The sequence below is a fragment of the Lissotriton vulgaris genome, chromosome 1_2 (assembly GCF_964263255.1).
Source record: "Lissotriton vulgaris chromosome 1_2, aLisVul1.2, whole genome shotgun sequence".
Classification (NCBI taxonomy): Eukaryota; Metazoa; Chordata; class Amphibia; order Caudata; family Salamandridae; genus Lissotriton; species Lissotriton vulgaris.
Window position 1 is genome coordinate 276,138,531 of NC_141686.1, and position 23,679 is coordinate 276,162,209.

Here is a 23,679-nt window from a genome sequence, read left to right on the forward strand (position 1 = left end):
AGCTGGTCCGGATAATTCACTGTCCGTCATCTGCTTTTCTAAACAAGCCTATAAAACCCCAAAGAAAACCCCTCCCATAAAACACAATAACCCAAATCATTCCCCACCCAACCCAACCCCGCCATCAGTGTATGGTAGCAGCCGCAGTAGGATTCATGAGAGGACCCATGAGGAGAGTATCAGAAACATGAATTGCAATCGCCTAACGGGACTCGGGGCGCGCTGCTCCCTCACTGTCAGAGTCGCTGGGGGCGCAATAATCCCTGAGGGCCTGCACTAATGTTTCCCATTCTAGCGCTGCCTCCTGTGCCTTCTCGTTATGCTGTCTCCCAGCTAGTTGGTATCTCAGCGTACTTTCACCCGCTGCCCACTTCAAGAGTTCGCTGTGCCACCTGCTCCCGGTCGGACCAGCCCGTGCCTTCCAGGTCCTGGTCACCTCTCGCTTAGCTAGGAGAAGCCCCAAATCCATGAATTTACTGGAAATTTTGTTTTTGGGGGTATGTGGAAACCAATGCAAGAGTCCCACTGCCGCATCAACCGACAAGGATCTCCCTGTCACCTCCTCCAGGGTCTTCCCCACTTCCTCCCAGTAGGAGGACAATCCCGGGCAGGCACCCCAAAACATATGGAGGAGGTCTGCCTCCGGCGCCGGGCATCTAGGGCAGTTCGCCGAGCCCGTGGCGAAATACTGTTGGATTTTCGCCGGAGTCAGATATGCCCTATGGAGTACGTAATAGTGGACCAACTGAAAGCGGGCATGGCGCGTGCCCTTCCAAGCCCGCCGCACGAGTTGGGACCAGGTCGTCTCCGGAATCTCCTTGCCTATGTCCGCTTCCCAACGGGCTCTCAAGGTCGTGAGGGGGGTCAGCCCCTCATTGATCAGTCTGCCGTAGAGGCAAGTGACCGCCTTCACCGTGCCCGCAGACATCATGACGTATTGGCACTAGGCATGAGCGGATTTTGCGGATTGGCAATCCGCGAATTTGCGGATTTGCAAACTCGCAATCCGCAAAATCCGCGAATTCCCGCGAATTTGCGGATTTTTTTTTTTTTTTGTGTTCGCCCGTGTTTCTGCCAGTTCGCGAGGGTTTTTACAATTTCGCAATTTGCGAACTTACCTGTCGGGTCGCAAGTTTTGCGAACTTGTTGTTTCTACGTGTCCAACCTGTTTGGGACACTCTTCTTCATCACTGCCACTCTCTGTCACCACTGCCACTCTCTGACTACTCATGCCACCCTCTGGCCCACCCATGCCACCCTCTGTTTCATCACCACACCCTCTGGTTGTCCAGTGTACATTATTTTCGGCAAAGCAAAGCACACCTTCCCTGCCTCAAGTGACCTGAATTAATTTGGGGCTGATTAATGTGTCACAGAATATTTTTTTAGCTGGCACCTGCTTCCTTAGTGCGCCCTGATTAGTGATCTTTTGCACTTGCTAAGTGCTTTCATTGTTGCAAAATTAGTTACAACACCTGCCCTGCCCCAACTGACAATAATGAATTAGGGGCTGATTAATGGATTTTAACTTCCAGCCTGGCTCCTGCTTGTCTCCCTTAGCTGTAATTCAGGACCTTTGTGGCATATGTGTAACTATTCTGAGGTTCAGAGCAGGGTCACATAATAGTTGCAACTGGCAACTGAACTCTGGAGGGGCCCCTCAGGAAGCACTACAGGAAATGGCTACTAATGATGTGCCTGAACTTTTGAACCTGGTAAGTAGTTACTTTCAGTTTTGCTTAGATCGTATTTCTGCAATTTCGCACTTATTCGCGGGGCGCGAACTCACGCGAACAGTGCGAGCAGTGCGAGCAAAATCCGCTGCTCGCGGATTTGCGGATTTTGCAGGAAATTCGCAAATCTCGCGGATTGCGGATTTCCCGAAAATCCGCAAAATCCGCGAGCGGAACGGATTTTCCGCCCATGCCTAATTGGCACACCGGAGATGTAGGGGGCTCCTCTTGCCCGCATTTCCAGTGCACCTGTATCGCTCGGACCAGGGCCGAGTGCAATAGGAAGTCTCCGCGGGGAACCTCGAAGCGGTCAATGAGCTCCTGAAAGGGCAAGAGCGCCCCATCCTCATAGAGGTCCCCCACCAACTGCAGTCCCGCGTCCTCCCAGTCCGCCAACCATGACCAATCACCGCCATGGGGCAAGGCCGTCAGCATCCCTAAAGGTATTTCAGGCGCATACGGTAATCGCAATTGGCCTCGGGCGTGGGCTCGGTTCCAACACAGGCGAACGGTCTTCTCCTCCAGCGACAGGTCTTGCAAGGCCAAGCGTTGTCGTAGCGCTATGAAGGAGAGAACATGCCTGGCTGTCCCCGTACCTCTCCTGTCCTCTGGGCCACGGAATTCCCTGGCGATCTCCTGGGTGAAGGTCTGGAGCTGCGCCGCTAGATGGTATTTCTCAAAGTCCGGCACCGCAAGCCCACCCTCGGCTTTCGGCCTCATCAGAGTCTTGAGGGCCACTCTTCGGCGGCCCGAGCCCCAGAGGAATCCGACTATCATCGACCGTAAGAGTCTAAACGTGGCCGGCGGAATCCAGATCGGTAGCGCCCGGAAATAATACAGCAACCGGGGAAGCGCCACCATTTTGAGCAAAGCGATCCGCCCCGCCATCGAAAGCGGTAACGTAGCCCAGAAGTCCATACTACCCCGCAGCGCTCGACTGCATCTGGCAATGTTCCCGTCTAGGAGGTCAGATGGTTCAGGGTAGACATACACTCCCAGGTACTTAAAGCAGTCAGGTTCCCATCTAATCTCTCTATCGAGAGCAGGGCTGGGGGTGCCTCTGCGAACCGGGAAAAGGCATGTCTTAGCCCAGTTCACCTGGAGGCCCGAGACCTCCCCAAACGCCGTGAGCGCCGTCGCAGCTCCATGTAAGGCAACAACCGGGTCTTCAAGGAAGAGCAACAGGTCATCGGCGTATAGCGAAATGTAGTGCGGGCCCGACGGTGTCCAGAAGCCATTATAATGGGCTCCCGATCGGAGTAGCAGCGCGAGAGGCTCCACCGCCAGCGCGAAGAGAAGAGGGGATAACGAGCAGCCCTGTCTCGTGCCTCTCTCCACCGGGTATTGTGAGGAAATTAGCGGGCCTGCCCAAACCCTGGCCGATAAAGAGGTATATAAGACCGTGGTCCATCTGATAAAACCCTCGCCGAGGCCGAACCGCCGTAACACAGTGTGCAGGTAGTCCCATTCCAGGCTATCAAATGCCTTCTCTAAATCTACCGATAGGACCACCGGGCACGGAGCGTCCACGAGCGGTTCCCCTAGCAAGCGGAACAACCTACGGATGTTCATGGTCGTGTTTCACTTGGGGATGAACCCAGCCTGGTCCTCATGTACCAGGGAGCTCATGTGGCCCAGCAGTCTCGAGGCCAAGATGCTGCTCAGAATTTTATAATCGACTGTCAGCATCGATAGGGGACGATAGGACGCCGGATCTGCCGAGTCCCGCCCCGGTTTGAGGAGGGGAACCACTAAGGCCTCGCGCATCGAGCCGGGGAGTCGTCCAAGCCTCTTCGCCTCTCTATATACGATCACCAATCTTGGGGCTAGGAGATCAGCATAGGCTGCATAAAATTCTACAGGAAGGCCGTCTAGGCCCGGGGTCTTATTCCGCACCATCTTTTTAATGGCGCTGCGGATCTCCGCCAGTTCGATATCGGACCCCAGGGCTTTCGCTACGTCAGGCTCCACCGTTGGGAGCTCCAGGGGCCGTAGATAATCCTCAAGAAGGTCAGGGTCTCTGGAGAGCGACTGCGATACAGATGGTCGTAGTAGTGCCGGTAGCAGCTCAGAATCTCAGGCTGAGTGTGCACAACGGTCCCGTCCGCCATGCGCATGGACGTCGTCAGTGAGGTCTGGCACGTAGGGTTAGCCAGCCACGCCAGCAATGCGCTCGACCTATCCCCTTCTGCGAGGGACCGAACCGCATAGGCCTTGTAGTCGAAGCAGCGCAGCCGCTCGACCTCCGCCGCCACCGCCTCCTTCGCCTCCGCCGTGCGTCCCTGGAGTTCAGGGTGTCCGGGGCGGCGGAGTTCCAACTCACGGAGCCTCCGATCGGCAATATCTAAGTCATCGAGGATAACCCGCCTCATACCTACCTTCTTGGTGATGCAATAACCCCTCACCACCACCTTAAAAGCGTCCCATTCCAGCGCCCTCGAGCTCGCGGTGCCCCTGTTGGACGCGAAGTACTCCGCGATCTTATCTCCTAAGTCCGCTTTGAATACAGTGTCCTCGAGGATCTCGGGACGTAACTTCCAGGTGGGCACCGCAGGCGCCCCAGGAAACCAGCGAAGGGCCAGCAGGAGGGGGTTATGGTCCGAGATGGTCCTAGTCAAATACTCAGAGCGGACCGCCGCTGAAACCAGTTCAGTCGAGCCAAGAAATCCGTCCAGCCGAACGTGTAACTCGTGGAGGCCCGAAAAGTAGGAATAATCTCTAGTGTCGGGGTGTTGCGCCCTCCAAATATCCGTCAGACCCCAGCGCAACTGCCAGTCCCCATGACCTTTAGCCACACGACGGACCGGAGAGTCAGGGAGGGGCGGATGCGAGCGGTCGGTCTCCACATCCACTACTGAATTGAAATCCCCACCGAGCAGGAGGGGCCCAGTGAAAAAGTGGGCCAACGAGCCCGATATCCTGGAAAGGAAGGCAATCTGGTCCATGTTGGGTGCGTACACACAGCAAACGTTTAGGTCCCTCCCCCCCAGAGTGCCCGATATGGCCACATAGCGCCCCTCTGGATCTACCACTGAGTTTGTGACCTGGAAGGGAACCCCAGCTCTAATCCAAATTAGCGCCCCCTTGGCATACGCGGAGTACGATGTGTAAAAGACCTGCCCCCTCCACCTACGCTGTAGCGCCGCCCCTTCTGCCTTGTTCAGATGGGTCTCCTGCAGCAGCGCCATTTGTACTCCCCTACGCACTAAATAAGCGTGGACTTTGTGCCTCCTAGACATGGTGTGAAGCCCCCGTACGTTCCAAGTGATACATCTCACATTAGCAACATCAGCCATTGTCCCATATTGTTTGTGCAAAGTCTCCCCATCTGGGTCCCAACAAAGAACGAACAACAATCAACCCAGCACTGATGGCGGCCATTTTCCCCAACCAAAACTCAACAACTCTTATTCTAACCAAACCCCTGCCCACCCTCCCCAGAACAGGACCCAAATAGCACCATTCAGTTCCCATCCAAACCATGCCCTCAGAAATCCCCTTGTCCCCAACTAATCCTGCGGTCGCCACCGTAGGAAGGCCTTAAGGGCCAGGTGCGGGCTGGGCGGTGGCAGTGGGCCCTCGATGCCCTGGCTACCAGGACTAAAGCAAGCCCAAAACAGTATCGAAAACCCTCGGGGCAAGAGCAAGGCACCCCACCTCCCACTCCTCCGGAGACCATGATCAACCATCGGCTCCCACCACCCCCGCTTCGGGCCCCCACCCAAAAGGATGCAGCTCACCCCGTCAACCCTGTCCATCCAGAAGGTCCTCAACCGATTTCGGTGTGATCACCGGCGTGTGGACGCTATCCGTCACCGAGTCCTCCGAGTCCGTCGGTGCTCCCTCGTCACCAGGGTCCTCTTCTTCTTCAATGGTACCGTCTCGTGAACCAGATAGTGCAGATAACACCTCCAACACTCCCTTCCGCTCCGTCGAAGTCTCCGCAGTTGAAGGTCCGCTCGACCGGCCCCGGCGACTCCGTATCCTCTTAGACCGCCGTCGCTGTCCCGGCTCCACCGCTAGCTGAGATGCGGAGGTGAAACCATCTTTCCCAGCTCTATAGAGTTCAAGCCAGTTACAGACATCCTCCGGGGTTTCAAAAAATTGAGTCTTGTCATCGACAATGATGCGGAGCTTTGCAGGAAATAGGAGCGAGTATTGGATGCCCTCGCTCCGGAGCTCGCGCTTGACTGCCAAGAATGAAAACCGCCTGCGTTGGGTTTCATAGGTGTAATCCGGGAAGATGTTCACCTGGCTGTTCTCCACCTTAAAGGGGCCATTATGTCTGGCGGCATTGAGGATGAGGTCTCTGTCGCGAAAATGCAATAGGCGTGCCACCACCGGACGCGGTGCACGGCCCTGTTGTGGTGGCCTCGCTGGGACTCTATGAGCTCGTTCAAGGGTGTAGAAAGAGGATAAACCCTCCGGGGCCACCGTGTCTCGGAGCCAGGTTTCCAAGTAGGCCACCATGTCGCCATCCTCGATCTTCTCCGGCAGGCCTACCACTCGGATGTTGTTGCGCCTGTTACGGCCTTCCGCATCTTCCGCTCGCTGTTCCAGAGCAGAAATCCGGGACAGGGCATCTTTCATTGTCGCGGCCAAGGTTCGCTGCGCCGGCTCCAAGGTTTTCACCGAGCCTTCCACGTCCTTGACCCTGTCCGAAAGCTTGCCGTGATCCGCTCTAAGGAGGCCCAGGCTCGTCGCCACCTGGGCAATGTCCTGTTGAAGGGCCGAGCGTGTGGTCGCATTCGCCTCCAGGACGCGGTCAAACTGTTGCTGCAATGGTGCTCCACCAGCACTCCCCGGGTCTCCACGGTCCTCTTTGTCCGGGGCCTCCGAGTCAGAGGCGGCTGGGGTAGTCCCCTTGGCCACCCTTGGTTTCCCCATGTCGCGGGAAGCGCACAGTGTGGACCCAGGCAAAGGCGCCACCGAGGGCGGGCGTCGGCTATGACTCTCCCGATTTCTGGCCCTCGGGCGGAGGGCTGGCAATCCTCTTCTCCAGGGCCTGTTGGACCTCCACAGTTTCCGCTCGCGCCACCACCGCGTCGTCGGAGAGCACTGAGGAGGAGGCAGAGACACTCGGCGCCAGGCCGGGCAGGCCCGTCTGGTTAACGAGGACCCGGAGCGAGGGTCACCGACACCACCAGAGACTTTGTGGCGCCAAGGGGTTGTGCTTCCCATGGGATCGGGTCGATCGGGGAGATGCAGCCAAGTGCTGTGAAGGGGGTCGGTGCCACCGTCAGGGCCTCCAGGCGTCCGTGTGCCGAGGTCCACTATGGTGGGGGCTTCCGACCATCCAGGCGCAATCTCCAGTGCCAGAGTCCCATCAGTTCAAAGTCCAGATCCTCACATCCCAGGAAGACAAAAGGGTGGAGGGCGCGCTGTAACCAGCGATGTTCCTCCAGTCTAATGGTCCCGTCCGAGGGGACAATGGGGTCCGGGCGCCATGTTGGGTCGCTCTTCTCGGGACCACAAACTTCGATTTTCCGGCGGATCACCACTCGTCCGGGCTGCGCCAGGTGCCTCAGCAGGTTCCAGTCGGGCCGATCAACAGGTTGCGGGGGTCAGGGTGCCCCACGGCCTCCGATTTACAGGATAATCCCGGGCTCAGTCCCGGAGCCGAGCTCTCAGGCGACCATCGCCATCGGCGCCCAAGCCACGCCCCCCTATGCGAAGTGATGGTATGCGGAAAGAAAGTTGCGGAATAATGGGTGTTTACCCTCCCCTGGTAAGTACATTGGTGGCATGGCGGCCCACATCTCCAGCAACATACTCATATTTTTTCATGTGACGCGGGGGACCCGGACACGGGCCCCCCTGGCTTGCCTATTCATGTGTTGCCTCTGTTGTTTCAGCACACGGATTCATGGAAAACCACGGACATGGTCAGCTGCCTGCCGGTGTTGGAGAGTGAGGAACCCTGCACCTTTAAGTGGGCGGCAACGGAGACTGGACCCTCCCACGTCAGCTCGGTAAAACCCTGCCCTGCACCGAGACAGGTGTGTGTTACACCTGGAGGAGGCGAGTGGAGACTGGAGTGCGAGGACGGAGTGGAGAGGCGAAGGAGCGAGGACGGAGAGGAGAGGCGAAGGAGCGAGGACGGCGAGGAGAGGCGAAGGAGCGAGGACGGCGAGGAGTGGTGGAGGATCAAGGACGGAGAGGAGCGGAGGAAGAGCCAGGATGGAGAGGAGTGGTGGAAGACCGAGGACGGAGCGCAGGAAGGTGAAAGCAGCGATCCCAGCGGGAATAGGCGAGATCGGGACGGACCGGGAGAGGAGAGCAGTGCTACGGAGAAGCGAGACAGCAGCGACACGCCAGGAGGCCACCGAGAAGGCGCATCGCCCAGCCATGCTTCCCGGGAAGTGTGGCTCGGACAGGTACGGTCTCGTTTCCTGGACTGGGCGGGACGTAGTCTGGGCAAACGGCCTTGACCCTTACGCGACACAGTTATCGTAAAATCCCCAACGTTCCCCTGCACAATCCCTCACGTATAGCGGGGTAGATAACTTGCACGAGTGTTTCCTCACTACCCAACCCTCACTCCGATTCGGCTAGAACAGCTGAGTAACCCTGGTTTTTTTCTTTGTTTTCTGCATTCTGGCAACCTCCCCCGGACTCCACGCGACCACGGCGGAAGCACGGACTACGACTCCCAGCAGACACCGGGAGACGAGGAGGAGGAGCGGAGTACGGGAGGCCGCTGAAGAGGCTGCTAACCCTCTACCATTCTACCGGATACCGGTTGCAAAACGGAGACTGTATAAAACAATAAAACCTGCACTACCCACAACCCCCTTGTCAGTGGATTTGTTTGACAACCCAGCTGAAACCCCACAAGTGGTGGAGAATGCGGGCATAGCCGAGGAACCCATCCGGGACACGACGATGGAAGAGATCTTACAGGCACTAGTGAAAGGCCAGGAGCAGTTGGGATGGGCGGTCGAACAGCAGCTGGCCGCCACCCAACTGGACAGGTGTCTTGGCAGGGTTTTTGGCTCTATTTAGCAGTGATATAGACTTTAATCTTGCTCACATCTAGGATAGGTATTCTTAGCTTGTGTTGGCCCTTTTAAGCCCTTTCTTCCAGACCTAGAAGAGGCCATCTATTGCCTATTGGCTTTGGCCTGTTATTTTTTGCTTATAGTAGAGGTTGGATCCTGTGTTCCTGACTTTATATTACACATTGGTATGGTTTATGTAGGTATTCTGACAGAGCTAAGGAGTATTTCATCTCTTTCAGGCCTACAGGCCTAGAACTAGAGGGACTCCATCTTGATGGAGCTGAGAGGCTTTCAGGGTAAAGGTAAAGTTTATAGTTAAAGCTGTTGTTCACTTGGAGAGAAGCGGTCTGGGCCAGCCCTTATCGGTAGGCTGTATTATTCTCTGTGTCGAAGACACCACAAAAGGCTGGCCAGCTGGGTGTGTGTCCTTGATGCGAAGTGGTGCAGAGATCTGGTGGGCGGCAGGCTGATGGCTGGAACTTTCCATGAGGAAACAGCATTCTATATCAGTGAAGTGCAGAGGCGGAGTCAGTGAGTCGAGTGGAATTGGAGGAGCGGTGAGGAGTCAAGCTGGAGTGGTAGAAGAGTGAGGAGCTGTTGGAGTAGGAGAGAGAGAGGGTTCAAGCTAGAGAGAGCTGAGTTGAATTGGAGGAGCAGAGAGTGTTGGTAGAGTTGGAGGAGTGGAATTGCAAGAGGAGAAGAGACAGGACATGCTTGGAACAGAGAGAAGACAAACAGACAGTCAGTGAGCTGGAACTGAAGGAAGCAGTCAGAAGCAGTTACCTATCAGGAGGAGGTGTGAATAGCTGGAGTCTGAAGTAATGCCTTTTAGAAGAGACTGAGGAGAGATCGTGGATTAACCTGTGGGAGCAGCTGGAGTTAATTGGACATTGGCACAGAGACATTTAAAACAGAGTGAACAAGCTAGTGGAGCGAACGAGTCAGAGCGGCAGAAACCATTAGACTGAAACTGGAAGGTGGAGACAGTTCGTGGGGGAGAGGAGTCCAGTGCAAAGTGATCAGCGCAGAGGTGTATCCAAGAGTGCAGGAGAGAGAGAGAGTCTGAGATGAGCCAAGGCACAGACGAGAGAGGAACCCAGATGACAGCTAGAACAAGACTTCACACTAATCAGGTGATATCGGTCCTGTCATATTAGTTTACTTTACACTTACATCTTAATCTTGTCTTTATTCCCTAGGCTATTGTATTGCTAATCCTTTTCTTTGCAGCGGTGTGTTCTATCTATAGTCTTTGTCAGTTACATGTGGATGTGTCCATTATAATACAGATCTGTGTATGTGTTTATATTGTTAAAATAAAGCAGCCCTAGTTCTTAGTGAACTGACATGTGCCTTGTATTCTTGTTCAATCTTGGTAAATGGTTCTCCTAGTTGAAAGTTGTTTGCATGAACGGATGTGAAATCCCGATCAGGTAAGTAGTGATCAAATAAATAGGGAGCGAGTGGACCTTTGATGCCAAGACTAGAAGGTACATCATACCATTTGGAAACCGTACTAATTTTCATTATCATAGTTTTATCCCAAGTAGACAAATGAGAAATTGTTCCCATAGGTGTTCATAGGAAAGTGGTCGTCGTTGATATACGGCGTTAATGAGAGCGCTTGGGAGGATTACCAGCGTGGAGGTCTGCCGGATTGCGGGCCGTGTGTAAGTGAGAGCGTTGGGGGGGATTACCAGTGTGTAGGTCTGCCGGATTGTAGACCGTTTAGAAAAAGAGAGCATTGGGTTCTGCAGGCCCGTGTGTAGACACGCCGGATTGTGTGTCATATCTGCCCTGGGGTAGATCAGTCTGGGTCTGAGTGGCCGCGAGACTAACTGATGTGAATAAGATATGAGTGTGGTGTAAGGCATGGATATCCTTAGTAATCAGTGAGTATTCTTAGTATCCCTATAGATTTAGTGGTGTTTCTGATAATATGAGCTTGTATATTGCGAGTTCCCCATCCTCAGGTAGGTACCCAGGTGCCTGGATAGATGGTCATGAGGAGGGATGTGGTTACGTTCTGGCTGGGTTGGAGGGGCCCCTAGGGGCTGATCCCATCTAAGCAGAAAATCCGGCCATTACAACAGGGAAACCTTCAGGACGACGGTAGTGAGCCAGCTCGAGGGGATGCGCCCCACCGTCGACCCAGCCAGCAATCCGGGGAGGGAGAGCCGTCCCCCACCCACCCCAGCAGGCATCTCCTTGCAAAAGTACGTCTTGGGGGAGGACCCCGACGCGTTCCTCACGAACTTTGAGAGGGTGGCCTTGGCTTGCGGATGGCCCCTGGATAAATGGCCCTTCTTTCTCGCCCCCTACTAACCGGCGAGGCACAGGCGGCCTATCAAGTCGCCAATGGGGACGGGCAACCGCATATGGACAGATCAAGGTGATCATTCTGGACCATTTGGGTCTGGATGCGGAGGCGTATAGGGTGCGCTTCCGCAAGGAGAGAGGGCAACCTGGGGATAACCCGAAAACATTGTTCTTTCGCCTTAAGTCTGCTGCTGACAAGTGGCTTCTCCCTGCTTCGAGTACAAAGGAGGAAATAATGGACAAGATTTACTTGGAGCAATACCTCGAGGCCCTACCCTTTGGGACACAGAGGTGGCTACGACAGCACTCCAGGTTATCGACTGCCCAAGCAATGGAAATGGCGGCTACCTATGCGCGCGCCCAACCCCGCCTACATGTGTCGGAACCCGAGAAAACGCCACGGCCAGTTCCCCGGCCAGAACGTAGGCTGCGGGCTCCTCCTGGGCTACCGCCTCCAAGACCATTGCCAACGGAGACCCCATTCCGGGGCCCGCAGTGTTTCGACTGTGGGATGTGGGGACACATCGCCCGGCTTTGCCCACAGAAACGAACCCAAGAGGAACCCATGGACGTCAGCTTCCTGCCCAAGGCAGTCATGTATTCAGCGGAGCTCGGCGGAGCCTATCACGTGAGTGTTGCAGTCAACGGTAAGGTGGTCAAGGCTCTCCTAGACTCGGGATGTAAGCAGTCAGTGATACAGGGTTGTTTCGTGAGGCCCCACCAGGTAATACCAGAAGCCTTGGTGTACATCAAATGTGTACATGGGGACGTTAAGGGGTATCCGGTGGCTTACATCCCCATTGAGGTAGAGGGAAAGGACACCATGGCAGTGAAGGTCGGAGTGATGGACGCTCTACCAGAGAATCTCATACTCGGGACCGACAATCCACACTTCCTGGAGATATTCAAAGACCGCCTGCAACGGAAGACGGAGACCGAGGCCATAGCCATCCCGGCTCTAACCTCCCCTGAAACATGGGAGGGTGATAGGAGGGTGATAGGAGTTTTCGCTTTGCACAGGCCAATGATGCCAGCTTACTCAACGCCTGGGAACAGGCCCACCAAGACCTGGACAATCCCCAACCACGCTATCCCCGATTCCTGATTAAGGAAGACCTCCTGTATAGACAAGCCAACCAAGAAGACCCCATGCAACTGCTAGTCCCTACTTGTTTTCGGGAGCAAGTTATGTTCTACGCACACACGCATTTACTTGCAGGCCACATCGGGAGTGAAAAAACCACCCAAAATGTACTACGAAGCTTCTATTGGCCGGGTATCTACCATGACATCAAGATGCACTGTCAGACCTGCGACCTGTGTCAAAGGAAGAACACCCAGAGGCCAGCCGCTGTGCCACTTCAACCCCTTCCCATTATCGGAACCCCATTCGAGAGGGTTGGCATGGACCTCATAGGTCCACTACCCCCGACACGAAAAGGATACAAATATGCCCTCGTAATCATGGATTACGCCAACCGTTTCCCTGAAGCGTTCCCTCTGAAGACCCCCACTTCCAGGAACATCGCAGATAAGTTTATGGAACTGTTTTCACGGGTGGGATTCCCCAAGGAGATCCTGACGGACCAGGGGACGCCATTCATGTCCCGTGTTATGAAAGAAGTATGCCATCTCCTGGGGCTCCACCAGATAAAAACATCAGTATATCATCCCCAGACGGACGGCCTGGTGGAGCGTTACAACGGGACCCTTAAGACCGTACTCAAGAAAATGCTAACAGTGAACGAGAGTGATTGGGACCTGCTCCTTCCGCTGGCCCTTTACGTTATCCGGGGCCAGAAACAGAGCAGTTTAGGCTGTTCTTCATTTGAGATGCTGTACGGACGCCAACCCAGGAGCCTCCTGGACATGACTAAGGAGGTGTGGGAAGCCGAGCCAACGGGTGAGACCAGAACCTTGTTAGAGTACAGCCAGAATCTGAAGAACAAGCTCGGGAAGATACGGGAATTGGCATTCACCCACCTGGAAGGAAGTCAAAGAAAGCAGCAAGTACAGTACGACAAAGGGAAGAAGTGGAGACACTTACAAATAGGCAAATGGGCCCTGGTACTGCTGCCGTCCACCTCCAAGAAATTCCAGAACGAGTGGCAAGGACCATACGAAGTCATCGAGACAATAGGGAAAACCACCTATCGTCTACGCCTGACGGGGAGGAAGACACAGATATTCCACATTAATCTATTGAAAAAATGGCTGGGTACAGCCCCGGTGACATCCAATCTGGCAGACACGGTCAGTAACCACAAGGAGACCACGCTGGGAGAGCTGGTGATCAATGAGGACTTATACAGGAATGAGCAAGAGGGACTACAAGCCGTCCTACACCCTTTTGAACATATTTTCTCTGACCTACCGGGCCTAACCCAACTGGCTGAACACAGGATAGAGACCCCCACCGGTGTTACAGTCAAGCAACGCCCATATCGGATACCAGCAGCAAAAAGAGAAGCCATCAGGAGAGAAGTTGACGAAATGATCAGTTTGGGAGTGGTTCGGCCATCCCGAAGTGAATGGTCCTCGCCCATCGTAATGGTGCCAAAACCCGACGGCAGTAGGCGCTTGTGTATGGACTTTCGGGCGTTAAACGCGGTGTCTACCTTTGACGCATACCCCATCCCCCGGATTGACGAGCTCATCGAAAAACTTGGAGACTCCAAATACATCAGTACCCTAGACCTGACCAAGGGATACTGGCAGGTTCCACTTCGGGAAGAGGACCGAAAGAAAACAGCTTTTGCAACCCCAGACGGGCTATATGAATTTAACGTCCTCCCGTTCGGTTTGCATGGCGCCCCGGCCACATTCCAGAGACTAATGAACGAAGTGTTGCGGGGACATCAGAAATACAGCTCGGCGTATCTCGACGACATCATAATCTGTAGTCCATCATGGGAGGACCACCTTCAACATATCTAGATCATCCTCCGACAGTTGAGAGACGCAGGACTCCACGTCAACGCCAAGAAATCCAGTGTTGGATTTCAGAAGGTGAAATACCTGGGCTATATGTTGGGACATGGAGCAATAGAACCGCAGATAGAAAAAGTAAGAACCATTCCCCAAAAACACCAAAGACATGAGAGCCTTCTTGGGTTTATTGGGCTACTACCGAAGGTTCATTCCCTCTTTTTCGGACATAGCTGCCCCATTGACGGATACTTTGAAGAAACATCTGAAGGGGTACGACTTCCACAACCCATCCCCAGCTATGTGGAAGGCCTTCCAATCACTGAAACGAGCCATCACAACGAGCCCTGTGTTAACGTCACCTGATATCACAAAGCCGTTTATCCTCCAAACGGATGCCTCGGACTTTGGTATCGGGCCGTATTATCTCAGGACTCAGGGGAGGGGGGTGAGAGGCCCATTCTGTATATCAGCCGGAAGTTGTTCCCTAGAGAGGTGAAGTATCCCACCATTGAGAAAGAGTGTCTCGCCATCCGATGGGCGGTCGACAAACTGCGGTATTACCTGGAGGGGCATCCGTTCGTATTGTACAGTGACCATGCTCCCCTGTTATGGATGAGCAGAAACATCTCCAATAACCCGAGGGTTATGAGCCGGTTCCTTGCACTGCAACCCTTCAGGTTCCAGGTCCGCCACAAGAAGGGAAGTGACAATGCCAACGCGGATTTCCTGTCCAGGTTTCCTCTCCCCGATCGGGAGAATCCTAGGGGGGAGGTGTGTGACGCGGGGGACCCGGACACGGGCCCCCCTGGCTTGCCTATTCATGTGTTGCCTCTGTTGTTTCAGCACACAGATTCATGGAAAACCACGGACATGGTCAGCTGCCTGCCGGTGTTGGAGAGTGAGGAACCCTGCACCTTTAAGTGGGCGGCAACGGAGACTGGACCCTCCCACGTCAGCTCGGTAAAACCCTGCCCTGCACCAAGACAGGTGTGTGTTACACCTGGAGGAGGGGAGTGGAGACTGGAGTGCGAGGACGGAGTGGAGAGGTGAAGGAGCGAGGACGGAGAGGAGAGGCGAAGGAGTGAGGACGGCAAGGAGAGGCGAAGGAGCGAGGACGGCGAGGAGTGGTGGAGGATCAAGGATGGAGAGGAGCGGAGGAAGAGCCAGGACGGAGAGGAGTGGCGGAAGACCGAGGACGGAGCGCAGGAAGGTGAAAGCAGCGATCCCAGCGGGAATAGGCTAGATCGGGACGGACTGGGAGAGGAGAGCAGTGCTACGGAGAAGCGAGACAGCAGCGACACGCCAGGAGGCCACCGAGAAGGCGCATCGCCCAGCCACGCTTCCCGGGAAGTGTGGCTCGGACAGGTACGGTCTCGTTTCCTGGGCTGGGCGGGACGTAGTCTGGGCAAACCACCTTGACCCTTACGCGACACGGTTATCGTAAAATCCCCGACGTTCCCCTGCACAATCCCTCACGTATAGCGGGGTAGATAACTTGCACGAGTGTTTCCTCACTACCCAACCCCCACTCCGATTCGGCTAGAACAGCCGAGTAACCCTGGTTTTTTCTTTGTTTTCTGCATTCTGGCAACCTCCCCCGGACTCCACGCGACCACGACGGAGGCACGGACTACGACTCACAGCAGACACCGGGAGACGAGGAGGAGGAGCGGAGTACGGGAGGCCGCTGAAGAGGCTGCTAACCCTCTACCATTCTACCGGATACCGGTTGCAAAACGGAGACTGTATAAAACAATAAAACCTGCACTACCCACAACCCCCTTGTCAGTGGATTTGTTTGACAACCCAGCTGAAACCCCACATTTCACCACCCATTTGAAAAATGCACAGGTCTCTCTCATTAATGGCCAGCACCGACATACACTTTTAGACACACCTACTGCCACAAGTTCTAGAATTGCGAACTTTAGAGCTGGGGAGCTACGTTCGAATCACGGCATCGGCTCAACATCCTGTGATTCCAGGCAAATCGCTTTGTCTCCCCGTGCCTACCACAAATGAATGTGTTCTTCTGTATTGTAAATTGTGCTCATGCCATGTTGTTAAGTTTGCGCTATATAATATTGCAAGGAAAAATAAAGTAGGGAAACTCGAGTTCACACACTACTGAACGCACACTCTTAAGTGCATCAGCAGTGCACTGTGAATCGGAGCGTTTCACAGGCCTGTCACACATAAGAAATGCTATCAAAACCGAAATCCTACAAAACAATATACTACTGGCCGGCAACTATTCATACCCGGACAACGTCGGGACGGGCTGCTAGGATATATATATATATATATATATATATATATATATATATATATATATATATATATATATTGAGAAGAAGCTAAAGCGTTTCCCGAGCCCCAGGCCCTTCAGGGCGGCCTCACTGCATGGGCACGGAGCAGCCCACAAACGTCACACTGACAAGAAAACAATTTGAGGCCCAATACCTTGACAGTTTGCTTTATTTCGAGAGTCTTTTCAAAGCGCCTGTTTCCTTATTGTCCTATGTTTCTGCTTGTTGCCTTGATCACGGACAGGAACACAAGCGCCCAGGTGCTCTCTGGCAATATTTAACAGGTATGTCTCGTGACTGCATCTTCCAGCACTACCGTTCCCATAGTGCATTGTGCATGTTGGTCAATTGTATGCTGGCAATCCAGGGATGTTTTTATGCCCCAGAGATGATGTCTGTTGCACACGCACTGATGCCTTTAAGGAATCGGTTTTCAAGCAGCTAGGTGAGTTTAATCCACATCGCAAATGCATCAGCAGTGCACTGTGAATCGGAGCGTTTCACAGGCCTTTCACACATAAGAAATGCTATCAAAACGAAATCCTACAAAACAATATACTACTGGCCGGCAGCAATTCATACCCGGACAACGTCGGGACGGGCTGCTAGGATATATATATATTCGTGGAGGTGACCGACTACGCAGACTAAGGAGACTAGAGTCCCGTTACATCATTGATCTGTGTACAAAATATCCCAAAGGTCTCAACAGTGGGGAGGAGATGGCCTTCCATCTAGGGAAATGAGCAGTCAAGATCTGACATACACCATTCCAAGATGATAGTGCAACTGATCATACTGAAACTAGAACTTCTCACATTATCATACTTGGAACATGTGTATACTAATGTATATAATAGCTCTGAAAATTGCATCCAATTCGTTTCTTGTACATAGTAGCTTTTTGTACATAGTAGTATGTGAGAGACAATTCGTGGTTATTTGACTGATGGCATATGCTTCCCTTGGTATAACCCATAATCAAGTATTTGGGAATCATCATTAATATCTTGTGACCTTGATTGAATGAATATGATATTTGATCGGACAGAATGCAGAAGCTTATTTCTAATGCCTCTCTACATACACAATTTCCACTGTATATAATATGCACTCTAACCACTTTTGTTTCAATTTTGAATTCATGTAATAACTTTCGTCCAAAATGTGGTTCATATTGTGAATAACTATACATGCCCTCCCTGATGTTGCACGCGATGCATTTCACTTGACACCCACCTATTCAAAACCCCCCCTGTAGCTATGTTCAGCTTGCAGCTGTGGTTTGAGAATTGATTTAATTTTCTTTTTTGTACAGGTGATTTGGCACATGTAATATATATGGGGACACAAGCCGATCCACGGCTTTATTATTTCATGCTAAATTTTTTGCCATTTTATTGTGACAGCCTAACTGGATACAATGCAATTGCCCATCTGGGGGCTTCATTTAGTTAAATCCTACTGTTGTGTTACATTCACTATACACTACAAGATGGCCGCCTTGTTTCATGTTAGGCTCTAGTCCCCTTGTTTGAGTCCACACCTGACCAGTAGTGGGAGTGATTATGTATGATAAAAACAATGTCGGATACAAACACAGTGCATCACACACTGACGAAGGCAGACCGCCGAAACGCGTCTGTGTGCACCCCTCCGCTGAATAAAATCTAGCGCGTTTGTATTCCTCAACCTCGAGTGCTGTCATTCTTTCCAGGAGGATTGGGAAGGATTTTGGAGCGTTAATATATATATATATATATATATATATCATTATATCCACGGTTTCCTCTTGTGATTAGAGCAAAAGGACAACAAGCCACACCATCCAGGTACCGGAAAGTTTGTTTATTCGGGCATAAACAGACGCGTTTCGAGCTCACTGGCTCTTGGTCACATGACCACCATTTTTTTAGACTTTGTTTATATAGTGGTTCAAAACAATAGAAAGGGAAAAAAGTATCCGTGTTTACAAACATCACACGGAGACTCTAACAGTGCAGATTCTTAATTCAAATCATATAAAGCAAAATAAATAGTGCACATTTCCTAAGTGTTTAGTTGAATGCCATTCAAGTATTAAATGAAAATTATTTACAGAGAAAGCGCGATTAATTTGAATTATGGTATAGTACCCATTTGAGCATTGTAGAAAAGACAGGTTTAAAGAGAAGGGACAAAAGAAGGTTCAAGAGAGGTATAGATAGGTCAATGTGAGTACCAGATACGAAGAAAGGCGAGCGAAAGATAAGAGGGAGAGAGATGGAAGGTTAGGTAAGGGAATAACCAAGTCGATTGGGTCTAGTGCCCATTTCACCATTATGTCCATCTCTAATAAATTATCCTCATGCCTATATGTCTATTAATATCTATATCTCAATCATTTGAATCAATAGGGTCACTATTACTTCTATACGGTCAAAAAAGGTCAAATTCTAGGTATCAAAACGATATCTGCAAAATATTTGCTATCCCGTGCTCTTAGTCGTAATTTGTAATTTCTTGTGAAGTGGTAGTGCTCGTAACAGTATTCACTATTAGTGGTTTGTCACTCCCTTCAGAACAAATTGTTTCTAAGGGGAAAGTAAAAAATGGAAAGAGAAAGTAATTAGTTCAAGGCAATTTGACAAATATCTTGTTATTCGAATTAACAACATGTTGGAACTTTGTCCTCTCTCAAAAATGTCAAACTGTCTAGTCTCCAAAGACTATCAAGTCAATAATACTCAAAGGTGCAACAACAAAACACATTATCAAAAAAATCATATGTGAGGCATTAAAATCAGATATTTGTCATGGAATCAGAGTATCACTCAGGGGGGGTTAGGAAGTTCACAGTTCAATATTTCATAAGTGTACATACATCTCCTCGTCAATGTTCATCCCAAAAGGTACGATACATCCTGCTTGTAAAATAAATTTGGACTCTGCTCTGCGTAATGCCGTTAAACGGTCTCCTCCTCTGACATGTTTTGGGATTCAATTAAGAGCGAAAAATTTCGTCTTGGTCCAGTCTCCATCATGATATTGATGGAAATGTTTGGCCGTGCTGTAAGCGAAATCCTTATTCATGATTGCACCCCAATGTTCCAAGATTCGCTTTTTCACAGGGAAGGTAGTTGAACCGATGTACCATTTGCCACACGGGCAAGTTACTACATAGATAACATAATCAGTGGTACATTGGATGTTTTTATTGATTTTCCATTTCTTTTTCACTCTCTTGAGTTCAACCTCCCTTACATTGGTGCTATAGCTACAGGCTTTGCATTCACCTGAAAAATACACCTTTTGCTGTCAGCCATGTTTTTTTCTTATCTAAGTGACTTTGCACTGTAAGGTCTTTGATGGATCTGCCTTTTCTGTATGTTATGGAAGGGTGTGGATCTAGTCTTTCCTTTAACACCTTGTCCTGTAATAGGATGTCCCACCTCTTTCTTATTATCTGGCTGAATGCGGAGGATTGTGTGTTGTAGGTGGTTATGAGTCTTATTGGGGTTTTAGGATTTGGTTGTCCGGCTACTGAGTTTTTAAACAGTGCATCCTTCCGGTCTATGAGGACCACTTTTTCTTCACCTTATTTAAGCATACTAGGGTGGTAACCCCTCATAGTGAACCTATCATGCATATCATTATATATATATATATATATATATATATATATATATATATATATATATATATATATCATTACATTGTGTGCATATCATGTATAATATGTATTCTTGACATGGAAAACTGTTTGTCAACATTAGTCAACATTAGGTACATCCCCAACTCCCTTCTTTTTACAGATATTCCCACCCTGAGGAAGGTGAAGACCGCCATATAGGTTGTACACCGAAACGCGCGTCAGCAACACATTTGAAAATACATGTAGACCATATGATATTTATCATTTAATTCGTGACTCTGTGCATGTTTCTGTATTTAGGCCAGTTGCCTGGGAATGTATCTATGGGCAACTTGTTAGCGCCTGTTTGATCCACACAGGTAGAGACTTTTTGTAGTAATTATTTGTCAATTCCAGAATAACCCCACTCGCTAGCATCATCTGCGCAAACACAATCAGCGTCATATCCTCTACTGTAAAGTAGTAAGTTCATTCTGTGAATGCCAAAAGTAGTAAGTGCATTCTGTGAATACCAAAATAGTAGTAAGTTTAGGATTGAGTCTTAAGTTCATTCTGTGAATCGGGCCCATAGTGTCCACCTGTGGTGAGGCACTATGCCCTGAGTCCAGGCAACCCATAGTGAAAGTGTTAAGGTCCCTGATACTCAGAGCTCCCAAGGGGTAGCTGTGGCGTGCAGTTAAGGCTTACTCAGGAGGGTGTAAAGTGGGTGCATTTACTACTATAGTCAGTCAGCAAGCTTTCACATAAGAAAGAACTACACAAGTTTTTACAAAAATACTGTAGTATTTCTTGCACAACACTCAGAAGTAACTTGGTATATCTCCTACCCAGAGTTATCAAATACACATCAGAAATACTTAGAAATCAGGTAAGTAGCATAGAAAAACACTTGGGCCTCTATGTGTTTGCAGGGGCAAACCATATGACATCAAAGTGGTATGTGAGGTAAGAACCAAAATGTGAGGGATAGCCAAAGATGGAGAAGCCCAGGGGAAGCACAGAGCCATTAAAGGTGAGTAACTAGGGACCCCAAGACGCCCGGGCGCAGAGTGGTGACACTAGGTCAAACGTCCATAGTACAACACAGGGTAAGTCGTGATTGGTTGTTTCTTGTTTCAGGACCCTTCCCAAAGAACCCAGAGGACACCAATTGGATCAGGGAAGGTTGGAGAGCAACCCCACCTGTGGATACTCAGGGAACTTGGATACCTACACTAGGTGCATAGTGGTGTGAAAACTACTCATTGAAGCCCATGGGGGGGTCTTAGAAGTCCGGCGGCCACAGCGACTCGTGGACCAGAACGGAGGAACCCAAACATGATTCACCTGAAAGCAGAGGGGACAGAGTCCACGCCACCCAGGGGTGTCCAGGAGACACAGAAGCAAAATGCTACCCCTTGACAGAGGTACATGCTGAAGCACAACTTTCTTGATGACAAAGCTGTGGAGCCCAGGCAATGATGTGGGGGCACAGGAGTCATCCATGAGCTGTCCCATGACGGAGGAGGAATGCTGGAAGGTCAGTGGCCGGCAGGTCCACCAGCAAGCCTTGGCAACCACAGCAGTTGGGTTAAAGGAAAAGATGCTTGGTTTGCTAGGTCTGTGGGACAAACCAGCCAGGGTAAGTCAGAGCCGGCCCTCAGCATGCAGGAAAGCCAGCAGGAAACACTGGAGTCCCCTCGAGGACTGTCTGGCAGGAGACAGACGAAGTTGTAGGGAAGCCTCAGCAGCCCACAGATGGAGGTCCACAGTGCAGAGGATGCAGGCATTATACCGTTCTTGGAGCAGGGCGATGCTGGAGGGTGGGGCTTCTTTGAGCTCGAATATCTTCCTTGAGGATAGTCAACACGCCTTGGCAATGGCAGACAGACGCAGTGCACAGGAAGGCAGCTCAAGACTGCTGGAGAGGGATTAGAGTCTCCCAAGTTACAGGGAAGACTGGTCAGGCCTCCAGGGAGCCAACATATCACCAACTGTGTTGCAGAGCACAGGGATGTCCATGAGACAACAGGATCAGGAAACTGGTCATTAACATGGAGATGTCTGCGGATGCAGGGAAGTGATTCCTTCACTCCAAGTGCGATTCCTTCTTGCTTGGATGCATGCAGAGCCTTTGCTGACTCGGAGGATGCTCCCATCCTGATGACAGAATATTCCTGTCAAACAGACTCCTCTCTCTCCTCCATAAACTGCACCCGCAGCGCTTCTATACATAGAGCGCTTCCAACAACTTCACTCATCCTTCCTCATCGGCCCTTGCCCTGCTGGTCTGTTTTGTACTGCCTTAACCACAGATTCAAGGTTCCTTCTTACATCAAATTTTCTTTGAATAGCATCCATTTTGAACCCAACAGCTATGAGCCTCAGACAGCTCCAAAAAAAAAGCAAGATCATGCACAAGCTAAAAAGTGACCAATTATAGGCAGATACACACTTTACCCGTGAGTTGCTATCAATTTACATAGCAACTCTGTTATGATTGGCCTTCTCAGGAATCTCACGCTTCCCATGTGGCAAGCATCCTGCTGCCCAACTCTTCCACTGACGACTGTCGTCTCAGAATAATTTATCATAGAATGAAGTGCCGGGTGAACTTCATGAGCAAACCGCACACCTCTGCACTATATTTGTGCTAAATAGAGATTGGTAGCGCCTCCCTATACATGAATGGCCGACGAGGTGGATTGTGGACCCTCTAGACTAGACACACGTACCAACTATAGAGGTTTTTGGCGGAGGAGATGCATGGCACTCGCTGCCATTGGAATAAATAGGTGTAGATATAGATCCCCCAGTGTTCAACCAAGATGTACCGCCAGGAGGTTTTGTGCCAGACAGCATCTCTTAACTTAAGGAGACCCTTACAAATTGTCAACAGGGTCGAAATATTGAAAACTGTATATGAGATTGTCGACTGTATAATGAGATGCGAAACAGGAATCTGTGATAAGCAAAAGGACTGTTTTGGAATTTATAAACTTGAATAGATATCCCAGTTGTATATATATATATCCCTGTAAATATTGCACAATATCACATACTAGAGCACTGGGCTGTCTGCACGTTTTTAATCTGTTGTATTTGTTGAACCATACCTATTGTTGGAAAATAAATGCGGATTGCAGATTGTAATAAAGAGTTAGCACCAAATTACGATGGTGGTTGGATGAGCGTCCGACCGCCATCGCTCAGAGTTAGAAACTCACCGACATGTAGTCGGCGGTTCCACCCACCAAATTAAGATGCGACCACCATGAATGCAATTGTAAACATCCCCTTTTCTTTTCTGGCTTGTGCTCCAGCTCAGAAAAGGGTTGCAGCACAAGGGATGTATGGGGGCACCACAGGTGCCCCCCGGGCCTCATAGCAGGGGCCATGGGGGACGGGGCCCTGCGAGGGCCCCCAACATCCTTTACAACAGCATTTGTAGAGGCTGTCGGAAAGGGACACTTAATCCCTACGGCTTTGTCTGTACGTACCCTTCCCCTATTGTAGGAACTGCGAACTGACCGAAGGGCTCCTTGAACCTGACGGACAATTCGGTCGGTAACTCCAACTGCAGCGGTCGGACCGACCACATCCTAATGCGGCAGTCGGACTACTATGCTGAATGGTGGTCAGACTGCCACTGTCCAACTTAGCAAACTCCAACAGCAACAGAGAAAACTTGACTTTCAAATTAAAAAATCCCCATCAACTACACCCTGAGCACCAATATCATCAGTCTACCTCCCGGGCCTGGGACAACTTCA

At 51.0% G+C, this 23,679-nt stretch overlaps 1 protein-coding gene across 1 annotated transcript in view; it reads left to right on the forward strand.

Annotated features, from left to right (window-relative positions):
* The window catches only part of LOC147736477 (uncharacterized), a 69,516-nt gene extending 54,113 nt beyond the window's left edge, over nt 1–15,403 (forward strand). Inside the window, exons 3-6 of the mRNA XM_086952630.1 lie at nt 7,589–7,770; nt 7,825–8,110; nt 14,828–15,009; nt 15,064–15,403. Of these exons, the coding sequence (XP_086808756.1) occupies nt 7,589–7,770; nt 7,825–8,110; nt 14,828–15,009; nt 15,064–15,403 (990 nt within the window). The remainder of the gene's footprint in view (nt 1–7,588; nt 7,771–7,824; nt 8,111–14,827; nt 15,010–15,063) is intronic.
* Nucleotides 15,404–23,679: the final 8,276 nt, after the last annotated feature.